This window comes from Dromiciops gliroides, chromosome 1, assembly GCF_019393635.1.
Source record: "Dromiciops gliroides isolate mDroGli1 chromosome 1, mDroGli1.pri, whole genome shotgun sequence".
In the NCBI taxonomy this organism is placed as follows: domain Eukaryota; kingdom Metazoa; phylum Chordata; class Mammalia; order Microbiotheria; family Microbiotheriidae; genus Dromiciops; species Dromiciops gliroides.
The window spans coordinates 110,648,563-110,673,553 of NC_057861.1; the positions used below are offsets into that span (position 1 = coordinate 110,648,563).

At 44.5% G+C, this 24,991-nt stretch overlaps 1 protein-coding gene across 1 annotated transcript in view; it reads right to left on the bottom strand.

The window, feature by feature from the left end:
- Positions 1-7,779: 7,779 nt before the first annotated feature.
- The window catches only part of FAM83A (family with sequence similarity 83 member A), a 29,156-nt gene continuing 11,944 nt past the window's right edge, over positions 7,780-24,991 (bottom strand). The window contains exons 2-4 of the mRNA XM_043979672.1: positions 21,738-21,905; positions 18,597-18,721; positions 7,780-8,341 (exon numbers count right to left, since the gene is read on the bottom strand). Of these exons, the coding sequence (XP_043835607.1) occupies positions 7,780-8,341; positions 18,597-18,721; positions 21,738-21,905 (855 nt within the window). The remainder of the gene's footprint in view (positions 8,342-18,596; positions 18,722-21,737; positions 21,906-24,991) is intronic.

Sequence of the window (24,991 nt, forward strand, 5' to 3'; positions counted from 1 at the left end):
GGAAGTTACCTCCCAAAGCCTTGTTCCCACCAGAGAATCTGAACTCTGACCTCAACATGTTCTATTCATGGATGGCCTTCAAGTCATGTCAATCAATGGACTTGAATGCTACCAGCCAATTAGCTTGGAGCGATGTGTAGGGACTGCCTGTCTTCTGACCCTCGGGGAGCTTCTGCTCTGAGAAGCACAGGAACTTCCTCTTTGTGTGGCCTGAGACTCATAGGTGAAGGTGGTTTTTTTCTCCTCTCTCTCCCATAGATCCTAGCTAGTCTTTCCTATCTTTCAGAGGCATGTGTTCTCTCTTTACTAATATCTAATATACTTTAATAAATGCTTAATGCCCCAAACCGGTGCTAAAGCCTCTAATTTATAAGTAAACCCTAGCTAATTTTCCCTACATTTGGGACAGAAACAGACCACCAAAAATTTGTTTTAATCGTCACAGCATTAGAAAGGAGCCACTTCAATGCCACCTGAAGCATAACTACCATCTCCAATGTCTCTGACAAACAACTACCCAACTTCTCTAACCCTGAAGACCTTTAGTCGTACCATTCTCTTCCCCCCTGCCTGCCTAAGATGCCCAGTAATGTTTGGACAAGCCACGATTGTTAGGGAGTTCTTTATTTTTAACCCAAATTTGCTTCCTTGCAACTTCTACCCATTGGTTCTACTTTTGTCATCGTGGAATGAGCAGAATAAGTCTAGTCTCTTTTCCAGAAGGAAAGCTCAGATGGCCTCTTTCAATCTTTGCCTAAATATGCACCATACTTTTCACTGAGCCTTGTATGGGATGGTTTGAGACCTCCCCCTCCCTTTTTCTGTTGTTCCTTTTTCATTGGAAACCTCAGAGCGCAGTGCTCAGAACTGAGAGCAGGATCTGGGGGTGGTCTGGGCAGGGCAAAGTCTGAAAGGTCATCTTTTTAACTGCTCTACAACTAACCCCCCCCCCCCCGTCAATAGAAGAGCTGGCAGGGAGAGGCATTTTAAAGTTTGGTCCAGGTGCCCTTGGAAGTGTATTTGATGATGTTGCTATCCCAGCGCCCTCCCAACCTGCCCTTTCCACTTTTCCATGCCATCTAGATAATTAAGATACATAAGCAGCTATTTGTCAGCTATGCCATTCCATTCCTGCAGTCCTCTCCACACTTCCTGCTTATATCCTTAGTTATGGAAAGGCAGAGATTAAATGAAGGAAAGGATTAAGTCATGAATTACTCCTACACGTTGTGCTCCTAATTAGGTGTCCCCCTTAACTGCATTTCTATTTGCCTTCCTATTCAACAGTGCTATACTCCTTAGCCCTCTTAAGAAGTATGTTGACATTTAATAGGAAAACGGCAATTATAAAATCCTCTGAGTCTTCCCCTTTATAGATCCCATTTTTGAGGAACAACCATCAGAAATGTATTCTGTTGGCATTCTGCCCACTCAGAAGACTCATTAGAGGGTTCTCAGCAGAGATAAGAGACATATGTCTAGTCTAGTGCTTCAGTTATATTGGGAAAAGTGTAGGACTTTCAGAGGACTTGTTCAGTATGTAATCAGAAAGCAGTTTCCTTGATGTGTGAAGCTCTGACCATTCTGCTTTGGTAGCTCCTGTAAAATTACCCCCAACCTCTCTTTTTTTGGAGATCTGTCCTGCCTTGTGGCAAGCTGTCTCTGCTGTAGGCACTATCACCATCATCCTACTGACTGTTGCTAGAAACATCTCTGCCCTTTTCTGGAATCTTCCAAGCCTAGAAAATCCCACTCTGGAAATGTGTGTTCCTTGACAATACCTACTGCCTCTCTGCCTGTGACATCAGAGAAGGGAAATCAATCAGACCTGCCCAAGTGAGATGTTGCCCCTCCCTTTAAATCCATGGTGCTCAGGGGTGTCATTGAATAGCCTTCGTCATCAAGCTGCCCCATTTGGCATGTCCTGCCTAGTTTGGAGGTTTTTCTGGTTGCCTTTGTAATTGTCTCTTGTTGCCCCTACCCATGTTTTTGTCCTCAGGCATCTTCTTAAGCCAAGCCTACTCTTATATGAATAAAAATGTGCTAGAATAAAGGCTAGGTACTTTAAGCATTCACAAAAGGCCAGTTTCTTTTTTGAATCCTTTAAATCCCCAGACTACTCCAGTGTACCAGGACATACACTGATACCAAAAGTGGAGTAGATTTCACAAAGGATCAAACTAATGGTTCTCTTCTTGGAATTACCAGATGTCCCTTAGATGAGGAGCAGCTCAGTTGGAAATCCAGGGAGGAAAGATGGGGCTTCCAAGGCTCACATCACAGACCACAAAGGTTGGATTGAGACTGACTTTCCTCTTCCATTCTTCTACATAATGGACTTCACAAATTGGCTTCTACATATTTCTGATTTACATAGAATTTCAGAGTTGGAAGGGTCCCCACAGTCCGTCTAGCTCAATCTATTACCCAGGGAGAACTATCCATAATATATTTGACAAGCAGACATCCAGCCTTTGCTTGAAGATCTCCATTAAGGGGAGCTCACTACCTTCCAAAGAAGCTCATTCCCCTTTTAAATCACAACAACAATTAGCAGGGAGACTTTTTCATGGCCAAGGTGGGACCCTGCCGGGTGGACTCAGGAACCCAAAAGATTTGAAACGAATACTGTAGGAGAATGAGTTCTCCAGCTTATGATCCAATTCCACAGACTCTTCCTTTGACCCTGTTTAAGGGTTGCTAAGATAATTTCCCTTTTTGGTTCAGTGGTGACCGGTCAAACCTACCGCATGACCGTGGGGTAAGATTGCTGACACTACTAACCAAGAAGGTGATTTCAGTCCTGGGAAATTCCAAGGGTTTGCACAACACCACTCACAAAATAGGTGAATTTCTGGTGGCTCTGCTCCTCCATCTTGGCCATGAGGGAATGGGGTCTGCAAAATTCCTTGAGGGCTATTTAGAAGTCTCCATCAGATTTGGTTTCAATTGGGGGAGGGGGACAGTGAATGCTAGATAGTAATCACTTTCATGTTGATCCAGGGTCTTGCCTTCTCCATCCCCCACCTGGTTGACCACAGGATTCTCTACTGTACTCTTTGAATATTATGAAGACATATTGCATGGATTTACAATATCAAAGCAGGATGAAAGGAAACAAGGTCCAGCAAAACTCTGTAAATCTGGAGTTCCTTTTCAGCCACAGAGGCCAATGTAACAAATTACTTTACATCAAGAGATTGGTGAAGGATATTACTGATCAGAGATGAGGTCCAAGTATGTGTGAGGGATGCCCTCCTCTAGAAGGTATAAGGAATTAATTGTGATTTGGAGTTTTTATAACCCCATCTTTGCTTCATCATGGTCAGACTGAAAAGATGCAAGCTTTAAAAGCCTAAGGGAAGATGGGTATGTACTTTAAGAGATTATGGAACAAACAACACAAAGAATATTTATTGAGTCAAAATATCAAACTTAAGTACCTAAGCCCCATCTGGAGTTCCCCCACACCCACATGGGCCTGGCCAAATTATAATGGGGACAGCCCAGGGGGTATGTTAAACCAATTGGAGACTCAGCCTGGCTATAGAACCACACTTCCTGTGAGAGAGGCAGGAAGGGGGAGAAAGTACTCTCAGAGAGACACAGAGGAGGAAGGTTGAGAGAGGAGCTGCTTCCAGGACACACTGTTTGAGGGACTTTGAAGAGAAAGTAGGAGAAATAGAAGAGAGAGAAAGGAGCTGGTGGGTCTTTGATCTTCGGACCTAACCAGGAGACACTGCAAAGCTGATTCTCCTTAGAATGGCAGATTCCTGGTGGTGGTGAGTGTGTGTTCCTTCCAGTGAGGCTGGCTCATTAAGCCCCTGAGCTGGAAACAAGTTTAGTGTTTGAGTTAGTTTTTGCCACACCTAAGATGTTCTGAGTAGCTGAGGAGGCAGAGCTTATTCGAGGTACCTGGGAGCTTTTTTACCCATAGAGATTTAGATTCTAACTATCTCTATCCCCTTTCTCATTGTACCTGGCTTTATTAACGCCATTTGTGTTGTATTATTGTTACCATTAATAAAACCTGATTTGTTTGTGGAAAAGAAGCTGTTAATCTCCTTTCTTATTAGTCTGGGGGACATAACTGAAAAAGAGGCAGTTTGGAGAAGGGGAAATTCTGGACCTAGAGGTCTTCCATTATTTTCTGAACCCCAATATTATGGCGATCCACCCAATGAACTCTCCCAATACTAAGTTTGGCCCTTACAAAGGCTAATTATAAACTAAGTTAGAGATCCCTTTATGAACACATCTCTGATAATGTAGATGCCAAGGGAAAGGATGCAAGGGCTGGATAAGAAGTGTGTCAAAGAACCTTTCTCTACAGGTAGGTGAGTATTCTAATTTTTAAATTTTTTTCCATCCCCCTGCCATGTCATCCTACTCAGAAAGTCAGTGCTTCAATGGTGAGACCCTTGCTCAGCATGAATTCACTCCCTGGACTGCTTTATTATAATTTTAAATTTTAATTCCACCCTCTTAGCAAAGAGGGCATGCAGACCTAGTTGGGTATAATTGTCTTCAGGTATAGTCATCTTATTGATGGATAGATTTGCTAATCCAAGGTTCCTCTCTGGGCTTTGAGGCCTAGCCTGTCTTATTACATGCTGCTTCTCCCAAGGAAACTTCCCTTCCTTCCTCCTGAATCTTTTCTTCCATTATGGAAACACAACAATGCTCCATACAATTTAGTCCCCAGTGGCACCCTTCTTGTTACATTAGAAATGCAAGACCAATTAGATGCACCCAAGAGAGACCTTCCCATTCCCTAGAAAACTTGAGCACCTTGGTGATATCCCTTCTGTGCCTTGGTTTACAGGTGCCAGTTCCTGGCATGCTTTTGGGGTGTTAGTCATGGCTCCGATGTGGAGCTTCCTGAGGCTACCCTGATTGTATCCTTTCCTTGTAGCCCCTGTTCCCGTGTTTCTGCCTCCGTGTACCACCATTACCCAAAACTTCCTTTGTGTGAGTTAAAACATCCCATAATGAAGACTTGATGCTTTGAGCATTCATTCATTCATTGGTCAGTCTGATGAAAAACGGGTCATGAAACCTTTTAATTCTGATAACTACTTCAGTGACCTGGGATAGACTCCCATTGATTCCTTCCTCTCCAAATTAAGAAAGGACACTCAGAGAATTTTCTTCCCACTTCTCTTCAGGACCTCAGCCATGGTTTACCACTGTTCTATTGAAAGTCTTCTTAAGCATGTCTTGTAGATAGACAAAAGTTTGTATCGATGCTTAAATTTGTGCGTCTGCAATATTTACAGTTTCTCCTTGCAGTTTTTCTGACACACGCTCTTCAAAAGGAAGCTGTGAAAGTGAGTGACAGCGTCTCTATGTTAGACAGCTCCTAAGATTGAGGGAAAATAGAGCCTCTGTGTGTGTGACTCATCTCTGCTACCTAGGTAGCAGGCCAGCCACTTAGAAGAAGTGAACTGAGAATAAGGGAGATGTGCGTGGGCCTAACAGACTTTCTGCTGTCCTTCACTAATTGCCACAGGGTTATTTAGGGAACTAGGTTTGTATGGCCCTGCTAATATTGAAATACTTTGTAGGTGCCTGGAGGTGAAGTCTGCATCAATAGCAGATGAATGATGAATGTTCACGGGAAAAAACTGCCTGGGATCAGGATTGGGGTATAAAGTGGGTGTTTGGGTATAAAGGAGGTACAGGGCAGGCAATGAGAGATTAACCTCAGTGAATTTGGTTGTACTGAACATCTATTTTTTTTAAGTTACATTGATGCTTTTTGTTTTTTATACCCAAGTAATTTCCTGTTATTATACCTCCAAGCCCTTGAACCCTCCCTTTAAATGAAGGAAAACTATTAAGGAGTCCTGACTGACAGAATAACCACTTCTGAAGGCAAAGGTAACCCTCTTAACCTCTCTCCTGAGGCATAGAGGGAAGCGGGTTCTCCAGGACCTCAGTTGGTCATTTCAATTAAACTTGTTTGATTGTCTTTTGGTGTTTGCTTTTATTTATATCATAGTCGTCATGTATGTTATTTGTCTGGCTCTGCTTACTTTACTCTGCATCAGTTCATACAAGTCTTCCCTCGTTTCTCTGAGATTATATTTGTCCATTTTATAGCACAATAATATTCTATTCTATTAAAATAACACAGTTTGTACAATCATCCCAGTTCATAGGTGTTTTCTCCCACCCCTTCATTTCTAGTTCTTTGGTTTCATACAAAAAAGTGTTGCTTTGAATATTCTGGTGTATGTCAGAACTTTCTTATCTGTGACCACCTTAGGGTATATACCCAGGAATAAGCTTGATGCATCAAATTTAGTGACTTTGAAGGGTCTCTTTTACTAATTCTCATGCCCAGTGTGAGATTCGCTGATTTCCTGTCTGTGTTGTCAGGGACAGTGGAACCAACACCTGTTAAGACGATCTTTGTGAAATCCAACAATCAATTTTTACTCCATCACCTACAGTGATAGATATCATACTCTGATGGGGAAAACATCCATATTTGAATGATGTAACAGCATTTGGGTGACTGTAATTGTAAGAAAAGAGAAGAAGAAAGTGCAGGACAAAAGAGACTTCTATTCATCAGCCTTCCCTGAAATAGAGGCAGCAACATTGTGTAAATGTTGATAGGAATTTGTGGCTCAAGAGAACCATGCCCCGGGGATGGGGTCTCTAATGAAGGGCAGCAAGGTCTTTGCACTGTGATCTCAGCACAACGTGCTTTCAGGCTCTGAGTGGTGGGATCTGTTTGTCAGATGCTGGCTGAGAGGAAACCAGCCAAAGCCACTTGAGTTGAGGGTATTGGGTTTTAGGGCAGGGTTGACAAACAAGAAAATCCTTTCCAAGGAGTTGCTCCTAAGCATCCAGAAGTGACATTTCCACATGGTCAGTTTATCAACCATTGCTGGAGGATGTGGATAGATGCTCCCTCCTGTGTACTCCCAGCAGTTCACATGTAGAGACATTTCCGTTCCCCCCCTACCCCCCTTCTCCACCTCGAGGTTCCTATGGTTCTCATTGGAGCATTGTTGATACAGGAATCATGGTATCACAATAGGGTTCCCTGACACCTCAGTTCCCCAGCAACCCCTCCAGCCCTAGTTAACCCCCCCAAAGGCAATACACAACCTTTTGGCTCAAATCAGCCCTGCATCCTCCTGACCCCCACATACTGCTTTGCCAAGGCTAATGACTGACATTATCCAAGAATTGCAGGAGAAGACAGCTTAAGGGTACAATTTCAGGGGCCTGATCCCTAAATTGCCTTGCCTGTGACCTCCAGTCTCATGCTCCTGGATCCCATTTCTTGACAGCAGTAGGCTGGCCACTTCAATCTCCCAGAATCCTATATGCTGCTTTGAATTTCCAGGCATGAACATTTTTCTTCCTGGATGCTCTGGTTGGGACAATCATAGGCAGCTGAATGCTGGAGAACAATTCCACCATGATCAAGTGTCATATCACCTCCCAAGCCCTGGGATTTCTGTGGTGGTTTTTCACTGTTTTTGTCTTTGCAGACTCAGTGGGGAGTTTCAGTCTGGAGGAGTTCAATAAACGTTGAATCAGATTGAGGCCTGGAACATGCTTAGTAAACCTGAGCTGGGACTATCGAGGGACTCCAGGAGCCAGGGGCCAAGCCAGGGTACAGGGGTTAGAAGTGAGCTTATCTGAGAGTCATTAAATCTCGCAGGATTTTTTTTTCCTGAGTTAATACCTCCATTGAAGGCATTATCAAACCCCATTAGCCTTTCAATTAAGGTCCAAGGCCTGGGAATGTAGGGACTATTCAGACACCAGGTGAAGCTTGGAAAAGGGCCTCCACCCTGGAGCTAGCCTGGCCCCTAGACCCAATTCCTCCAGCCGGAGCCTCCCAGGCCTACTGTAGACATTGAGATTGCTGCTGTAGAGGCCCACTGGACCGTCGGTGACAAAATGCCTTGGATGGTAGCTGGCCTGGGGAGCCTGAGGTGCCCAGGGGACATAACTCCTTCCATTCTGGAAGGCATGGACCCTGGGAAGTGGGGGGTTTGGAGCGGAGGGGCTGCTTGGCCCCGAAGACACAGCGTTGGACTGGTGGTGGGGATTGCTGCCAGTAGATGGGCTGCTGAAGGGGTCAGAGGTGGTGTGGTCACTAGATGGACAGCTGCTGTCTGTGAAGTTGTCCTGAGGGAATCTGGACCCTCCCCTCAGCTGGGGGGGCCTGACCAGCCCAGGAGATCGCTGGCCCATTACAGGTTTAGAAGAAGAGTACAGGTGGCGGAACTCCTCCTCAAACAACTCCACGGCCTGGCCCGTGAACTTGGAGAGGAAGTTTCGGTGGACTTGGCCACAGAGCCACGAGAAGCTAGAAGGTAAGAGAGAGACCGAAGAGAGCAAGTAAGACAAGGTGGGAGTGGGAGGGAGAGGCAGCTCTGAACCAGCAACTTCTGCTGGGTGTTCGAACCAAACCCCCAGAATCAGGCTTGGGGGTTATCAATCACCTCTGCTATGAAGCACCCGCCAACACTTCTGTCGGTTCAGTCCCACCATACAGAAGGGCTAGTGGCCTCTGAAGATAGTTTCACCTGGAACACTTTGGCCATGTGTTCTTTGGCTTCCTGATCCTCAGCCCAAGACTATAACCATGCCTGATGCACCGTGATCACAGCCTTGGGTAAGAAAAGCCAAGTGGGATTCTAGGCCTAGTCTGGTCACCCCCTGGATAACCTACTTCACTTTTTTGCTCCTCTGATCTGCTATAATCCAGTCATATCTGCCTCTCTTTCCTTCAGCCCCTCGCAGGGGCTTTCCACGTGACAAAAGAGAGAATCGATACAAAAGTGCTTAAAGTACAGGTTTGGGGAGAGGGGAAGAAAGTGTGTCCAGAATGCAGCTATTCACTCTCCCTGGGAGGTTGTAAAATGTCTATGGAAGAAAGGTTCTAGACTCCCCCCCCCCCCAATGAGGAAGGTGATAGCATCCCTAGACTGGTTGGGAAGAAAAGGAAGAATCTCAATCAGAAGTTAGCTTTGTTTATGCTTATGTTTAAGGAGGAAACGTGTCCACATCTTCCCATTTGAAATGCTGTAGATTTCTATGGCAGTCTTTTTTTTTTTTAATTTTAAGTGGAGCGATGAGGGTTAAGTGACTTGCCCAGGGTCACACAACTAGTAAGTGTCAAGTGTCTGAGGCTGGATTTGAACTCAGGTCCTCCTGAATCCAGGGCCAGTGCTTTATCCACTGTGCCACCTAGCTTCCCCTATGGCGTTATTTTTTAAAAGGCTATACTTAAATCCAGACAGACAGAGGTTACTAGGTACCTTTACCCAAGAGTACTTTTTTATGACTTCCTATTATCTGAGAGCTCTTGTACCCAACCTGTAAGGTACTTGCTTAATTTGTTTCCTTCCCTCCTTCCCTCCCTCCTTTCCTTCTTTCCTTTCCCTCAGCCTGCTTGCGAGAGGAAGATGGATATGAACCTTTAAAACCTTTAAAGGGTCAAGTGAACTAAACTTACATTATCACTATTCCCAGACTTTTCTACCATCACTATCACTACAGTCTTGAGCCGCCCTCTGCTCTCCTGTTCTGTCAGGTAAGATCAAGGGAAAAGGGGACACAGGATCCTAGTCTTTTGTTGATCCCTATAGGCTGAAGCAATTATTATGATGATGTTGCAGATAAAGCGCTAAAGTCTATAGTAAGATAGAACTTCTTTCAGCTTCTTCTGCCTTACAACCTGGGCAAAACAACTTAGCGCTTCTCTCCGGCTCAGTTTCTTCATCTATAAAATGGGGGTAATAATATCACCTAGTTCATAGGGCTGTTGGGAAATCAAACTTTAAACCACTCTCTAAATGTCAGCTATTACGATGTAGCATCTCCCTAGAAGTCCACAAAGCACACTCCAAAGGATGATTGGCTGATTATTTCCTGACAGCTATGGGGTGGTACACTGTAGAGACCAGATTTGACACCTGCTTATGACCTTCACAAGTCCTCTGAGCCTCAGTTTTCCCATGTGTAAAGTGAGGGGGTTGGAGCAGATGAATCAGTTATAGTATAAGGATGTAATGGGGTAGTGTGCCAGAAGGAATGACAAAAGGCACTGTTTCAAAGAAAACTGGAAAGGTTCGTATGAGCACAAGAGTGGAGCAAAGTGAGCAGAACCAGAGCCATCTGTATGGCTATAATATAGAAGGTGAAAACCAAAAGACTTCAGAACTCTCATCAAGGCAGTGGCCAGTTAGGGCTTCGGGAGACGTGACATAGCATGTTTCCCAGCTCTTGGCAGAAAGGTGACGGATTAGAGAATAAGACACATATTTTCAGATAAAGGCAACGTGTTGATTTGTTTTGATTAGCTATATTTGTCACAGTCTTCTATCTGGGTGGCAGGAGTTTGTGGGCAGTGATAGAGATGTCTCCTGCCTCCCCTCCCCCCCCCCAAGAAAATTAAGAGCATAAATAAAACTTTCTTTTTCTTTTTCTTTTTTGAAGGGCAATGAGGGTTAACTGACTTGCCCAGGGTCACACAGCTAGTAAGGGTCAAGTGTCTGAGGCCAGATTTGAACTCAGGTCTTCCTGAATCCAGGGCCAGTGCTTTATCCACTGTGCCACCTAGCTGCCCCATAAATAAAATTTTAAGAAAAATACCCAGGAAAGAACAGAACAAAATTACAGTAACTGACTTCTAAGGTCCATCCAAGCTCTAAATCTATGAAAAGAAATATGAAGAAGGTTGTATAGTATAAAGTTAAAAAAACAAAACAACACTAGAATTCGAATACTCTTTCCTGTATTTTCAATTTAGTCTTCCAGGCCATTTGGAACATCCAATTCTTGACCCACATGTCATTACTGAACTAGGTGTGTCTAAAGCCTGCCAGAGTGGATTAGCTTATGCCATTGCTTTATTCCATGTAACGAGTTAAGAAAGATGCCTCTGATGACTGTTCTATTAAACCTGCTCATGTAGTTATGTGTGTGTATGCTAAGGATACGATGGAGAAATGACATAATCCCTGACTTCGTAAAGCCTATTTATATTCTATAGGGAAGACTAGGATATCTCCACAGTTCATTTGAAGTTAACTCTGAAACATTTTAAGAGAACTTGTAGGTGGAAAGGAGTCATCCCCAGTCTTATTTTTTTTTTTGGCAAGGCAATTGGGGATAAGTGACTTGCCCAGGGTCACACAGCTAGTGTCAAGTGTCTGTGTTGGGATTTGAACTTGGGTACTCCTGACTCCAGCCCCAGTTCTTTATCCACTGTGCCACCTAGCTGCCCAATCCCCAGTGTCTGAGGGCAGCTGTCACCTGGTTTGGGAAGGAACAGTTCTTGGGATTTCACTATCAAAGAAACCTTTTGAGGTAGGTACTATTATCACCATTTTATAGATGAAGAAACTGAGACAAACAGATTAAGTGACTTGTCCAGGGTTATACTTGAACTTGGATCTTCCTGATTCTACATCCTCCATCCGCTTCACCATCTTGCTGCCTAATTTACATATCACTTACAGGAACTTTACACATATAACCTCATTTGATCCTCACAACAAATCTGTTGGGGCTATTATACCCATTTTACAGGTAAGAAAACAAGCAGAGAGGTTGAATGTCTTGTCCAGAATTACATTGCTGATAAGTAGTAAGTAGGATTTGAACTAATGTCTTCCCAGCTCCAAGTCTTTCCATTAGTTGCTGACCCTGTTTAGATACTTCAAGGATACAACAGACTTTGTGAAACTCATCCTAAAGCTAAAGACAGGGAAGCTCATATTGGTGAAGGATTATTTGGTCATGGCCACACTGGAAACAAATCTCTTGAAATAGGAGTGGTTTATGAATCTAAAATAATATTACTACTAGAACACCTCTAGTAGTTCCCCTTAATGGATAAAGCCAGTGGGCCATTGCATGACTAATAATGTATGTCAGTTAAATTCATTGTCTTATCCCAAAGTAGCTATTTATTATTATTGCTGTTAAGGATTATAACTATAGCAACAATAACCTTGATGATAATCAGCAACCTAATGAAATCAGACATGCTCCTTTTTTTTTTTTTTTTGGTGGGGCAATGAGGGTGAAGTGACTTGCCCAGGGTCATACAGCTAGTAAGTATCAAGTGCCTGAGGTCACATATGAACTCAGGTCCTCCTGAATCCAGGGCCAGTGCTCTATCCACTGTGCCGCCTAGCTGCCCCCCATGCTCCTCTTTTTCAAACATGGGCTATGGACTTATTCTCCCAAAGATGGTGCCACTGGATCTTCCATTGTGAATTTCAAAGCAAATCAACAAAGACAAAGATCTCCATCACTGTTCTCTTTAGAACAAAGGTCATTTGAGGGATCAAAGGAAAAGGCTGACACAATGACCTTGTGGGGAGGGAGGGAAATGAACATTTTGATGAGTTTAATGTCAAGGGAGTCCTTCAAGATTCACCTTCCCTGAAGAAGCACCACAGGCCTGAGTTGTTGTTCATCCTTTGGGTTTTTTTGTTTGTTTTTTTGTTTTTTGGCAGGGCAATAAGGGTTAAGTGACTTGCCCAGGGTCACACAGCTAGTAAGTGTCAAGTATCTGAGTTTGGATTTGAACTCCTGTCCTCCTGAATCCAGGGCCAGTGCTTTATCCACTGCACCACCTAGCTGCCCCCATCCCTTGTTTTTCAAAGAGGACCAGTGGCATCACAGGGTGATGTCTTGATTTGAGAGTGAATTGGATTTAAGTGAGGCAGAGTTGCACAAAGTTATCAGCTTCACTCTCCCAGAGTCATCCAAATCCAGTGGCAAGACAACAGTCCGGATGACCTGTTGGTTGCAATGGTTGACCTAGGCGTCTTCAGTGTCTGACCAAGCTCCACAGCACCTCTCTCAGCTGCCTTCCTGACTGTTGGAACAAATTGTTCTCATCTGCCCATTCCGCCTGGGGAACTCTTCACGTGCTTGGGCTGGACATCTCCCTAACTAACCCATGGGTTTGAGGCCTGTCAGTTTACCCTAAAAGACGGTGGTGGTGATTCGAGGAAGGGAGTGGAAATAAGTCTGAAATGTGTTTCCACTTGAGTGGAGCCCACCCAGAGCAGGAACCTTTAAAAGATTCTTGCCACGTGAAAAGCAGATCTGGCAGACCCCTGTGTATCCCATAGTGGACCCAACTTAAATTTCCATGAAACAATCCCTTGGCCCTAAGACTTTTATAAACAGCTCTGGGTGGGAAGGAAAAAAGAGGGGAAGGGAGGAGAGGGCAACCAAGAGGAGGAGAATCATAAATCCATATGAAATCGGGGCTGCAGCTGGGCTCAACTTGGCTCCCTCATGCTGAAATCATCTCGGATCACTGCCCTTCATTATGCTTGATGATAGTGGGAACTTGTTATTTTGCCTTTTATCTCTACATCAGTTCATTAGTGCATTTCCAAATCTTAGTGTTCCCAGGCCTCAGGGGAAACTTCTTGTCCCATCTTGGTGGGCTGGGTTTGGGAATTTTCTTTCTTTCCATTAGGATCACTTCACCCTAGACTTTAGGGTGCAGCAGACCTTAAGATTGTCTCAGCAACTTGCAAAAGTTGCTTGAAAGCATTTGCCTAATTGCTAACTTTGAGGCAAAGCTCTGCTATGAAGAAATGTTGTGCAGGGAAAGAATAATTTAAAAAAAAATTCAGCAACTTCGGTCTAGTGAAGGGCAAAAGCATTCTAAATCTGATCCCCATGTCGTGTTTTGGGGATGCGAGAATTCCAGAGGAGGGGAGGAGGAAAGAGGGAAGGATCACTCGATTGTTTATTTCTTTCCTGAGTCACAATAAATGTCAAATTTTTCCAGCTGGACCCAGACTCCCCCTCTCCTCTCCAGCCAAGAGGGAAGCTTCGAGTCCCAAGAGGAAAACATTTGTATAGAAATAAGGATTTGGAAAGGGAATCTGCTGAGAGAAAGATTTTCTTTGTCCCCTGTCTCTTTCTGTTCTTAAGCTCCCTTCAAAATGAACTGGCTGGAGCTGCCTGGGTTCGATCTCACAAGCTCAAGGGACAGGCCCAGTCCCTCTGATCTTGCCCACAACTGTAGGCCCAGAAAACCTTTGGATCAAGTTTGGGTTGAGTGTAAATCTCCCAGATGGCAGGCTTCTGTGTGGAGCTGCCACCTTATAAGGTGATGCTTCATTTGCTTGTTGCCATGTCCTGATCTCTAGTAAATGAATAAAAGGCAGAAGAAGGCAGACAGACCACCACATGAGGGCCCTTTGGTAAGACGCCCTTCCCAAACTGCACTTGGGACGAGGGGAAGTCCCTACAAATGAGAAACATGTGGATTCCATTTCCCCTTAAAATGCACCAGGGAACATGAGAATAAAGAGAAAATAAACCCAGAACAACATGCCTTTTAGATCTCAATGAAGCAAAATGTTTGAAATGGCAAAATGGGTCCCCTCTGGTCACCAAGCCCCTCCAGCAGCAAGCACTCTGGCCCAGGCTCACAAGCAACAGCTTCAAACCAGAGAGTTCCAGCCCAGTTAGGACCAGCCAATGGAATTTCAGATTCCAATTCCAACTGTTGGTCTGAGCTGCATATGGCAGTTGGAATAGGGTCTCTGTGGGAGGGGAGGGGGGAGGTACTGAGCAGATGCTGTTCATTCCTGGGTCTCCTATGTTTTCTTGCTGTTTCTTCTTCACCTTTCAGCATTTCCTGGGATATTAAGTCTTTATAACCCAGGGCTGGCCTTGGGCAAAACAGTGGCCTTATGTAGCTGGGTAGCACTGTAGCCAGACCTCTGGACCTGAAGTCATGAAGGCCTGAGTTCAGATGTGAACTCAGACACTACTACCAGTGTGACTGTGGGCAAGTCACTTAACCTCTATCTCAGTTTCCTCACCTGAAAAATGGGGGTAATAGCACTTCCCATCCAGGGCTGTGTAAGACAGCTAGGTGGTACAGGGGGTAGAATGTTGGGCCTAAAATCAGGAAGACTCATCTTTCTGAGTTCAAATCTGGCCTCAGACATTTACTAACTGTGTGACATTGGGTAAGTCACTTCACCCTATTTGCTTCAGTTTCCTCATCTATAAAATGAGCTGGAGAATGGGGCAGCTAGGCGGTGCCGTGGATAGAGCACTGGCCCTGGAGTCAGGAGGACCTAAGTTCAAATCCGGCCTCAGACACTTAACACTTACCAGCTGTGTGACACTGGGCAAGTCACTTAACCCCAATTGCCTCACCAAAAAAAAAAAAAAAGAGCTGGAGAAGGAAATGGCAAACCACTATCTTTGCCAAGAAAACCCCAAATGGGGTCACGAAGAATCAGACACGACTGAAATGGCTGAACGACAACCAACACTATGTTGGAACTCCTTCCACACTTAGAAACTCTAACCACCCAGTTTAGGACTTTTATACACTGTCTCATACCACTTACATCTGCTTCATTTGTGAACAGTTTATTTCTCCAGCCAGATTATAGCCTGGGAGGCTGGGGTCTGTGTTTCATAGAACTCCTCTATCCCCTACCAAGCCCAGCACAGAACTGGACCTACAGAAGGTGCCCAGGAAACACTAGTTGACTGACTCCCCTGATGGGGTTTGTGGGTTTTTTTTTTCAACATGAGATATGGTGCATTTCCAGTCTTCTCTATGCAAAACACATGGAAAAGATTGTCACTTAATTTGTAATGACAGCCACTACTTGTAGAGACCAGCCCTGCTTGAGATGTTGTTTCTTCATTTCCCTGGCAGATTTAGGGACCTGGCAGCCTACCTGGCCTGAACTGTGCTGCCCTCAGGGTTATTTGGGGCCCTCCTCCCATCATCTTAGGAGTTACTTGATCCTACTATTGTCAGTCTTCTGCATGGGTCCTGCTCAGAGTAACTGAGCACTGGCATCTTGCGTCATGCTCTGATGTGTCTGTCCCAGGAACTTATCCATGATCCCATCAGGACAGGTGGTTTGCAGGTGGAGCAAATAAAAGGGCTTAAGAGGAAAGATGGAATGTCTCTAGTTGATCCAAGCCAAGTTGATACAGGCCTGGAGATCTCAACGTTGGGTTCTTTTTCCTTCTCCTTTTCAAGATCCTTCTTCCCTGCCTAACCCTGACTGACAATTATTGTCCATTCACTAAAACTCTAGTCTCTTTCTTGGGGCAGCTAGGTGGCAGGGTGGATAAAGCACTGGCCCTGGAGTCTGGACAACCTGAGGTCAAATTCCACCTCAAACACTTGACACTTACTAGCTGTATGACCCTGGGCAAGTCACTTCAGCCCTATTACCTCAAACATCTGGGGCCATCTCCAGTTGTCCTCATATACATCTTGCCAATAGACCCAGATGGCTCTGGAGGAGACAGTGAGGCTAGTGACTTTGCACATCCCTCCCTCACTGAAATCCTATTCACTGCAACTTATGATATCACCTGCTAATGTCATGGTCCTCTTGGAGAATGAAGGATAAGCAAAAACAAGTCTGTATCTCACAATCTTGCTTGATTATTTCTTTGTAGCATTTTTTCTCTCTAGTTATGTCCTGTGCTTGTTATGCATCACTAGATAGTAAGCTTCTTGAGGACAAGGAATAGGTCTTACGGTTTTTTTAAATGTTCATGAGACTAGTGAGTGCTTAATGCATATTTCACTTTCGGTAAGTTAGTCATTATTATAGGCAATTGACCAAGCTGACCCTAAGAAGTGGCCATGACCCTCATTTCTAAAACATATAGGGAACTAAATAAAATTTATAAGAATGCAAGTCATTCCCCAGTTGAGAAATGGTCAAAGGATATGAACAGGCAGTTTTCAAATGAAGAAATCAAAGCTATTGCCATATGAAAAAATGCTCTAAATCACTATTAATGGGAGAAATGCAAATTAAAACAAGTCTGAGGAACCACCTCACACCTATCAGATTGGCTAATATGACAAAAAAGGAAAATAATAAATGTTGGAGAAGCTGTGGAGAAATTAGAACACTAATGCATTGTTGGTGGAGTTGTGAACTGATCCGACCATTCTGGAAAGCAATTTGGAATTATGCCCAAAGGGCTATGGGACTGTACATACCCTTTGACCCAGTGATACCACTAGTAGATTTGTATCCTAAAGAGATCATAGAAAAGGAAAAAGGACCCACATGCACAAAAATATTTATAGCAGCTCTCTTTGTGGTAGCAAAGAATTGGAAATCAAGGAAATGCTCATCAATTGGGGAATAGCTGAACAAGTTGTGGTATATGAATGTAATGGAATACTATTGTGCTGTAAGAAATGATGAGCAGGCAGATTGCAGAAAAACCTGGAAAGACTTAAGTGGACTGACACTGAGTGAAGTGAGCAGAACCAGGAGAACATTGTACACAGTAACAGCAACACTGTGTAATGATCAACTGTGATAGTCTTGACTCTTCTCAGCACTGCAATGATCTAAGACATTCCAAAGAACTCATGATGGAAAATGTTCTCCACATCCAGAAAAAAACAACTGTGGATTCTGAATGCAGATTGAACCATACCATTTCTACTTTTGTTTTTTGCAGTTTTTCCCTTTTGTTCTGATTCTTCTTTCACAACATGATTCATGCAGAAATATGTTTAATGTGATTGTACATATATAACCTATATCAGATTGCTTTCTGTCTTGGAGAAGGGGGAGGGAAGGGAGGGAGGAAGGGAGAAAAAAGTGTAACTAAAAATCTTATGAAAACAAATGTTGAAAATGATCTTTACATATAACTGGAAAATATTAAAGTATTTTATGATTAAAAAAAGAAGTGGCCATGGCTCAGAATTGCTTTCTCTTTTCCTCAAAGCATGAAATGAGAGAATATAGAAGAAGGAGTAGCCAACAGAGTCAAGCATTACGGGGAGGTCAAAAAGGATGAGGACTAAGTACAGGACTTTGGAGACCTTGGGTGGATCTGTTCCAGTTGAATAGTGGAGTTGAAAACCCACCATTACAAGGCTTTAATAGAAAAGAGCAGGAAGTGAGACAGCTGCCCCCAAAACTGCAGAAAGCTTTTTCTAGGAGTTTGGCTATGAAAGGGAAAAGAAAATTAGAAAAGTAGTTGGAGGAGAGCCAAGCAAAGGGGGAAATCTGGACATGTTTGTAGGGAGCACAGAAGAAGCCAATAAATAGATTTTTGAAAACCAAGGGGAGAGAGGAAGTGATTAAAGGAGCATGCTCCCACCCTAGTTCAGAACCTCATCTTCCCTCACCTGGTCTATTATTGCAATTGCCCCCTAATTGTGCTTTTATGCAGCCTCCCTAAGAGCTGCCAAACTGATATTCCTAAAACACAGGTCTAACCATGACATTCCCCTGCTCTAGAAGCACCAATGGTTCCCTATTGCCCCTCGGATCAAATACAAACTCAACTATTCTGTTTGACATTTAAAGTCCTTTACAACCTGGCTCCAGTTAAGCTTTCCAGACTGATTTCACATCACTCCCCATCATGCACTCCCTGTCCCAGCCAAACTGGCTGACTTTCTGTTCCCTGTAGATGACTTGCCATCCAAGCCAGGAATGCTCTTCCCCTTCACTTCTGCCTCTTGGTTCCCCTAGCTCAATGTGTGAATGGGCTTCTAACTGGTGCACCCCCAGCAGAAGATGAGGATGCTGGATAATAGGTCTCACCTGTATGATCCAGTGAGGACATATCTCCAATCAGAGATGATGAACTTTTCCTGGATTTGGCCTGAGAACTTCTTGCCAGACTTGGCACAGTAGGTTTCTCCTTCCACGCTCCGGACTGAAATGTTCTGTTAGAAGGAATGTCAGGATATAATTGAATGATCCCTCCATTCTCACGGAAACCTCAATCTTAAAAGCAACCAAATGATGTAGTGGAAAGAACACCAGATGTGAAATTAGAGGGGATGGGAATGAATTCGAGCTCTCCCTGCCTATTTGGGTTTGGGCAAATAGTTTCACTTCCTGGGGCCTCAGTTTCCTTTAGTGTTCCACTTTGGCTATGACATCTTATAAAAGAGCATTAGTCATCTGGAGAATGTCCAGAGAATAGTCAGGAAGGGCCTAGAGTTCATGCTAGGTAAAGATTGAATGAAGGCACTGGAGACATTTAGCTCTGAGAAAAGCTTCAGACTAATTTTTAGCCCAAGGAGATGAGGGAGGCGGGGCACATGATAACCATCTTTAAGAATTTAAAGGCTGTCATATGGGCAAAGGAATCAAATCTATACTGACTGGCTTCTGGCAACCGAAGTAGGAACAATAGATAGAATTAGATTTAGGCTTGATGTCAGAGCTATCCAAAGGGCTGCCTCCTAAGGTAGTGAGTTCATCGCTGGCTCTTCAAGCAAAGGCTGGATGATTGCTTGTTAGGGAGGATGTAGAGGGTGGTGCCTCCCAACTTGGAGATTCTGTGACTCTGAGGTTATTGGACTAGAAGTTCTCAAATATCCCTTTCAACATAAATAAAAATCGGGCAGCTAGGTGGTGCAGTGGACAAAGCACCAGTCCTGGATTCAGGAGGATCTGAGTTCAAATGCGACCTCAGACCCTTGACACTTACTAGCTGTGTGACCCTGGGCAAGTCACTTAACCCTTGTTGCCTGGCCAAAAAACAAAAACAAAACAAAAACATTAATAAAAATCCGAATTTTAAATGAAGCAAGCTGAGTGAACTTAAAGGGTATGAGAGATCATGTAATTAAAACAGGTAGTCAGGTGGTGCCACTAGTGGATAGAATAGTAGACCTGGAGTCTGCATAGACCCAAGTTCAAATCCTGCTTCAGACACTCGTTTAGGTGTATTATCCTCGGCAGGTCACATAACTTGTCTGCTTCCATTTTGTTGTAAAGACCAAATGAGAAAATATTGGAAAAGTACTTGACAAACTTTAAAGTGGTTAGAAAAGCTACCTATTATCACTGTGACTAGCATGGGTCCAGTGTGAGCACTGATAAGTGGCTCAGAAATGTGAATTCATGCAGCACGCTGGTCCATATGTAATGGGGAAGAATGGCCTGGAGACAAGGTAAGCTTTATCTGTGCCCCTGGGACGTCCTCGTGTGACCTCTGTTCAACTCTAATCACCTGCTGTTTCCTGGCATTGTCCCTGAGACGCTACAAAAGGTAAGAAAAGAACTCCCTCCTACTAGCGGAGTGACCTTGGCTAGGTCACTCACCAAATGGCTTTAGATCTCAATTTCCTCATTTGTAAAGTGCACCTGCCAGGTGTTTGGTTCCCCTCCCCCCATAACCCTGTAAAACTTATAGAATTAGGATGCCAGTTGTCAAGGAAACTTGATGTAATGGAAAGAGCACCACAGGAGGAGTTGGCAGAGCTCCTTTGATGTCCCAGTTCTTCCAGGCCTAAAATGGTATGGTTCCTGGAGGGTCTTGCATGAGCTGATGATGAGTGAGATGATCAGAACCAGAAGAACATTGTACACAGTATCATCAACATTGTGTGTTGATCTACTGTGATGGACTACATTCTTCTCACCAATGCAATGGTACAGAAGAGTTCCAGGGAACTCATGATGGAAGAGGATCTCCAAATCCAGGGGAAAAAAAAAGAACTGTGGAGTATAGATGCTGAATGAACATACTATTTCTTTTGTCTTTGGTGCTGTTGTTTTTCTATTTTGAGGTTTTTTGTCATTGCTCTGATTTTTCTCTTATAACATGACTAATGCAGAAATATGTTTAATGTTATTATGTATATATATATATGTATATTTTACATATATATAACCTATATCAGATTATCTGCTGTCTAGGGGAGGGAGGGAGAAAAATCTGAAATTGGAAAGCTTGTATAAACAAAAGTTGAGAACTATCTTTACATGTAATGGGAAAAAAATAAAATACTTTATTACAAATAAAAAAAAATTTAGTTTGGGAATAAAAAATCTAATGTAAGGAAAAACAAAACAAAAAACATGGTATAGTTCCTTCAATGCCCTTGATGGCTTCTAAATAACTGGCACTAAGCCAAGATTTGGGGATGTAGGGAAGAGAACTTGGGGGGAAATGGTTCCAAATCTTATCAAGCATATGCTGGATGGGTATGGGGATCATGATTCCTTGTGTGAAGTGTAACTTTATAAATGCTCGGCAAATAAATGAACGAATGGGTGCATGGATGGTTTGTTGAATGACCATTTGTCATATCGAGATAATGAGTAGTACACCAGAACTCATTTGGCCTGTGAAGTCACCAAGACACTTTACCAAGCAGGTTCCCTTGGAGGAAAGGGGTGTATCTTCCTGTAGTTCACCCACCCTTTGAGCACTCCTCTAAATATTGAACAAACATTTCTGTAACATTCATTGAAGGCATTTGGCTGTTCATTCAAGAAACATTTGTCAGGCTCCTACTGTGTACAGCATCCCTGGCTATTTCTAACAAGAATGTGAGTTTAAATTTAAGACCCCCAAGAAAAAATGTAGGAGGGTCCACTACTGACCGTAGGCTGCAAAAATAAATCTTCAGGGGCAGCTAGGTGGCGCAGTGGATAGAGCACCGGCCCTGGAGTCAGGAGTACCTGAGTTCAAATCCGGCCTCAGACACATAACACTTACTAGCTGTGTGACCCTGGGCAAGTCACTTAACGCTAATTGCCTCACTAAAAAAAAAAAAGTGATAAAAAAAAAATCTTCAGTGGAGAGAGGTCCTATCTTATTCAGGGTACAAGGCTATATGAGTGTTTCTACACCGCCCATTGTCAGACCCTGGAATCTTCCCTTTCTGGGGGGCAGAGAACTGAGGGTCATAGCCAACAAGTCCCACTGGAGGCCGTTCCTACCTTCAGGTGACTGTCCAGGATGTCAGCCTTGTCACACATCTCCCGAAAGAGCTCCACACCACACTGGTCCAGGAGCACACACACAAACACGGCCCGTTTGTTGGCCGCCTCCAGCACATCACAGAAGATCTCTGTATCCGTGAATACATCCATTAGGATGAGCAGGACCTGGGCCAGGGCAGACAAGACCATTCACTGGAGGACTCGCGGGTGGACATTTGCCTTATTACACTTCTGAGCTGGTTCTGTTTTCTTAGGTTTGGGCTAGACCTGGTCTAGCTGGGGTCCCAAGGCCAAGAGGACAGAAGAGACTCCCCACCCCACCCCCAACAGCAGCATTCAACTTCATTTAATGCAACATCCATTTATTAAGCAGCTCTTATTGGGCAAACCCCTGCATTAGAGGCTGGGACTGCAAAGATGGAAAAAACCAAACCCCAACAGCCACACCCAAGCTTACAATACCTGGCAGATAGAGAGAGTTATAAGGTCATAAATTTAGAACTAGAAGCCACCTTGGAGGTCAACGCTCTTCCATTTTACAGCTAAGAAAAGTATAATCAAGTGATAGAAAGTGAAGGAAGGGAGGGAATGAGGGAGGGAGGGTGGAAGGAAAAAGGAAGGAGGGAAGGGAGGAAGAATGGGAAGGAGCAAGGGAGGAAAGAAAGAAGGGAGGGAGGGCGGAGAGGAGGGAGGGGTTTCTAAGAGAATCCTGGATGAAGAAAATGGCTTTCTCTTGGAAAAATAGCAGGGCCTTCGAAACCCAGCTGGGATGTGCTCAGAGACCAGGCTGAAGCGATGGCCACAGCAGCAACAGCAAATGCAGGTGTCTGAGTCAATCAGGAACCGTAAGGACCTGCTAGAATCATGACAAACAGATGAAGTGTCCTGGAAAATGGGACCTCGGAAACACGCCTGCCATGGTCCCCATCCAGGTGTGCGACCAGCTTTGGGGGGCTTCCCTCCAGTGTCCCCAGTCAGGTATAACTCCTGGTAGATTTCAAGGTGAGGAAGAACAGCCTAATGACAGTGCACATTTATAATGCACGGGAAGGTTTACAAAGCTAAACCTCCCCTGACCACCCCTCCAGCCCAGCCACACCCACATTCCTGGCTGGGACACCAGCCACACACTTGCTGGCTTTTCCATCATCAGTTTTTCTCATCTTTAAAACAGGCAGTTGCACTAGATGACCCCTACAGGCCTGGGTTAGGGTACGTCTCAAGCATCCCAGGCCCCAGATGGTCCCAAACTGATCCTAGAATGCTCAGCCAGGACCACACAGGTTTTCTTTTGGTCTGTTCCTGACCCCAGGCCCCATGAGCCCACAGAGAGAGGTGGGAAACAACAACAGGGCTATTTGAATCCATTCCCCCTCTGCCTTTAGCTTGTGGTCAGTGAGGTGGCACAGAGATGGGGCAGCCCAAACTGGGTTCTTGGACATTTGGAATCCTAGGCCATCAGTAACTCCTTAGGTCCTCCCCTTCCTGGGCCTAACCCTTTCCTAAGGGGTCTGTGCCCTAAATTTGGAGAGATGTGGTGGTCCAGTGGATGGAGTGCTGGACATGGAAGTAAAAAAGATCTGGGTTCTAATTCCGCCTCAGACACCTAGCTGCTGTGTGACTCTGGGGAAGTCAATTAACCTCCTCCGGCCTCTGTTTGCCCATCTGTAAAATGTTGTTGTTTGTCTTTCCTCCTCAGAGAGGACCTTGACATCAGGGTGATATCCCAACTTGCAATGAATTGGATTTAAGCAAGGGAGGGCTGTGCAAGGTCACCATCCTCACTCCTCCAGAACCATCAGGGTCCAATGGCAAAACTATGCATCAGGATGACTGGAGATGGCCCCAGATGTTTAAAACAATTGAGATTAAGTGACTTGCCCAGGGTCACACAGCTAGTAAGTGTCTGAGGTGAGAATGTGAACTCAGGTGCTGCTGACTCCAGGGCCAGTGCTCTCTCCACTGTGCCACCTAGCTGCCCTCTATAAAATGAAAAGGCTGTACTAGAGCCCGGAAAAAGGGAGGCTCAGTGAGATATGGAGGAGTCACTTCTGTTCTCTGGGCCTAGAGTGAGAGAGGGCCTCAGGGACCTCCAGAGGCCCTCCAGGTTGAATGAGTCTATAATTAGCTCTGACATTGGTACTGTAAAGTTTACCAAAACTTATTCAAATCCATGATTACATAGGATTCTCACGCAGTCCAGGGAGGTAGTCAAGGCAGTTATTATTGATTGTTATTATCATTATTATTATTATTATTATTATCCTCATCTACAGATGAATCTGAGTCACTTGCCTAAGGCTACACGATGGGTAAATAAATGACTGTAAGGACTTGAACCCATATTTTCTGTCCCTCTGCCTCTGAATTCCAGGAGAAGAGGCTCCTCAGAACAAGTCTGTCAGTCAGTAAGCCCCTACTAAGCTCTTACATGCGTCAGGCACTGTGCTAAGGCTGGGAATACAAAATAGTCCCCCCAGGAGCTCACAATGTAGAGGAGGAGACACGATGTAGACAAATACAGAGAGCAAGCTGTCTACAGGATAACAAAGAAGTTATCGGAATTAAGGGGAATTGGGAGGAGCTTCCTGAAGAAGGGGGGATTTTAGTTGGGACTTGAAGGAAGTGAGGAAGGTCAGTAATCAGAGCAGCAGAGGGAGAGCGCTCCAGGCTCCAGGCTCCAGGCGTGAGGGACAGCCAGAGAGAATGCCTGGAGCCGGGAGATGCCAGGAGGTCAGTGTCACTAGATGGAAGCGAGTGGGTGAGGGAGGAAGGTGTATGAAGCCTGTAAAGGTAGGACAGGCTAAGGTGATGAAGGCCTTTGAATGCCACACCATTTTTGTACTTGATTCTGGAGGCGATGGTCAGGGGGAGACTGGCGTCGTAGGCCTACGCTTCAGGAAAATCTCTTTGGTGGCTAAATGGATGGAAATGGGGAGAGGCTTAGATTGTGAGCTCCCTGAGGGCAGGGACAATTTTCATCCCTGGTTCTTAGCAAAGTGCCTGGCACATAGCAGGTGCTTCATAAACACTGATCAGTGGGCTGATGGCGTACATTTTATATCTACTTTTCTGTGCTTGCTTAGTTGGGGTTGGGGAGGGGGATGGGAAAGCAAGAAACTCCTTGAGAGCTGAGACTTTTATTCTCTTCTTCGCATACCTAGCACAGTGCCTGACACACAGTAGGGGGTTAATAAATGCTTATTGAACTGAACCAAATTGAATTCTGGCCTCAGACCTACTATGAAGTG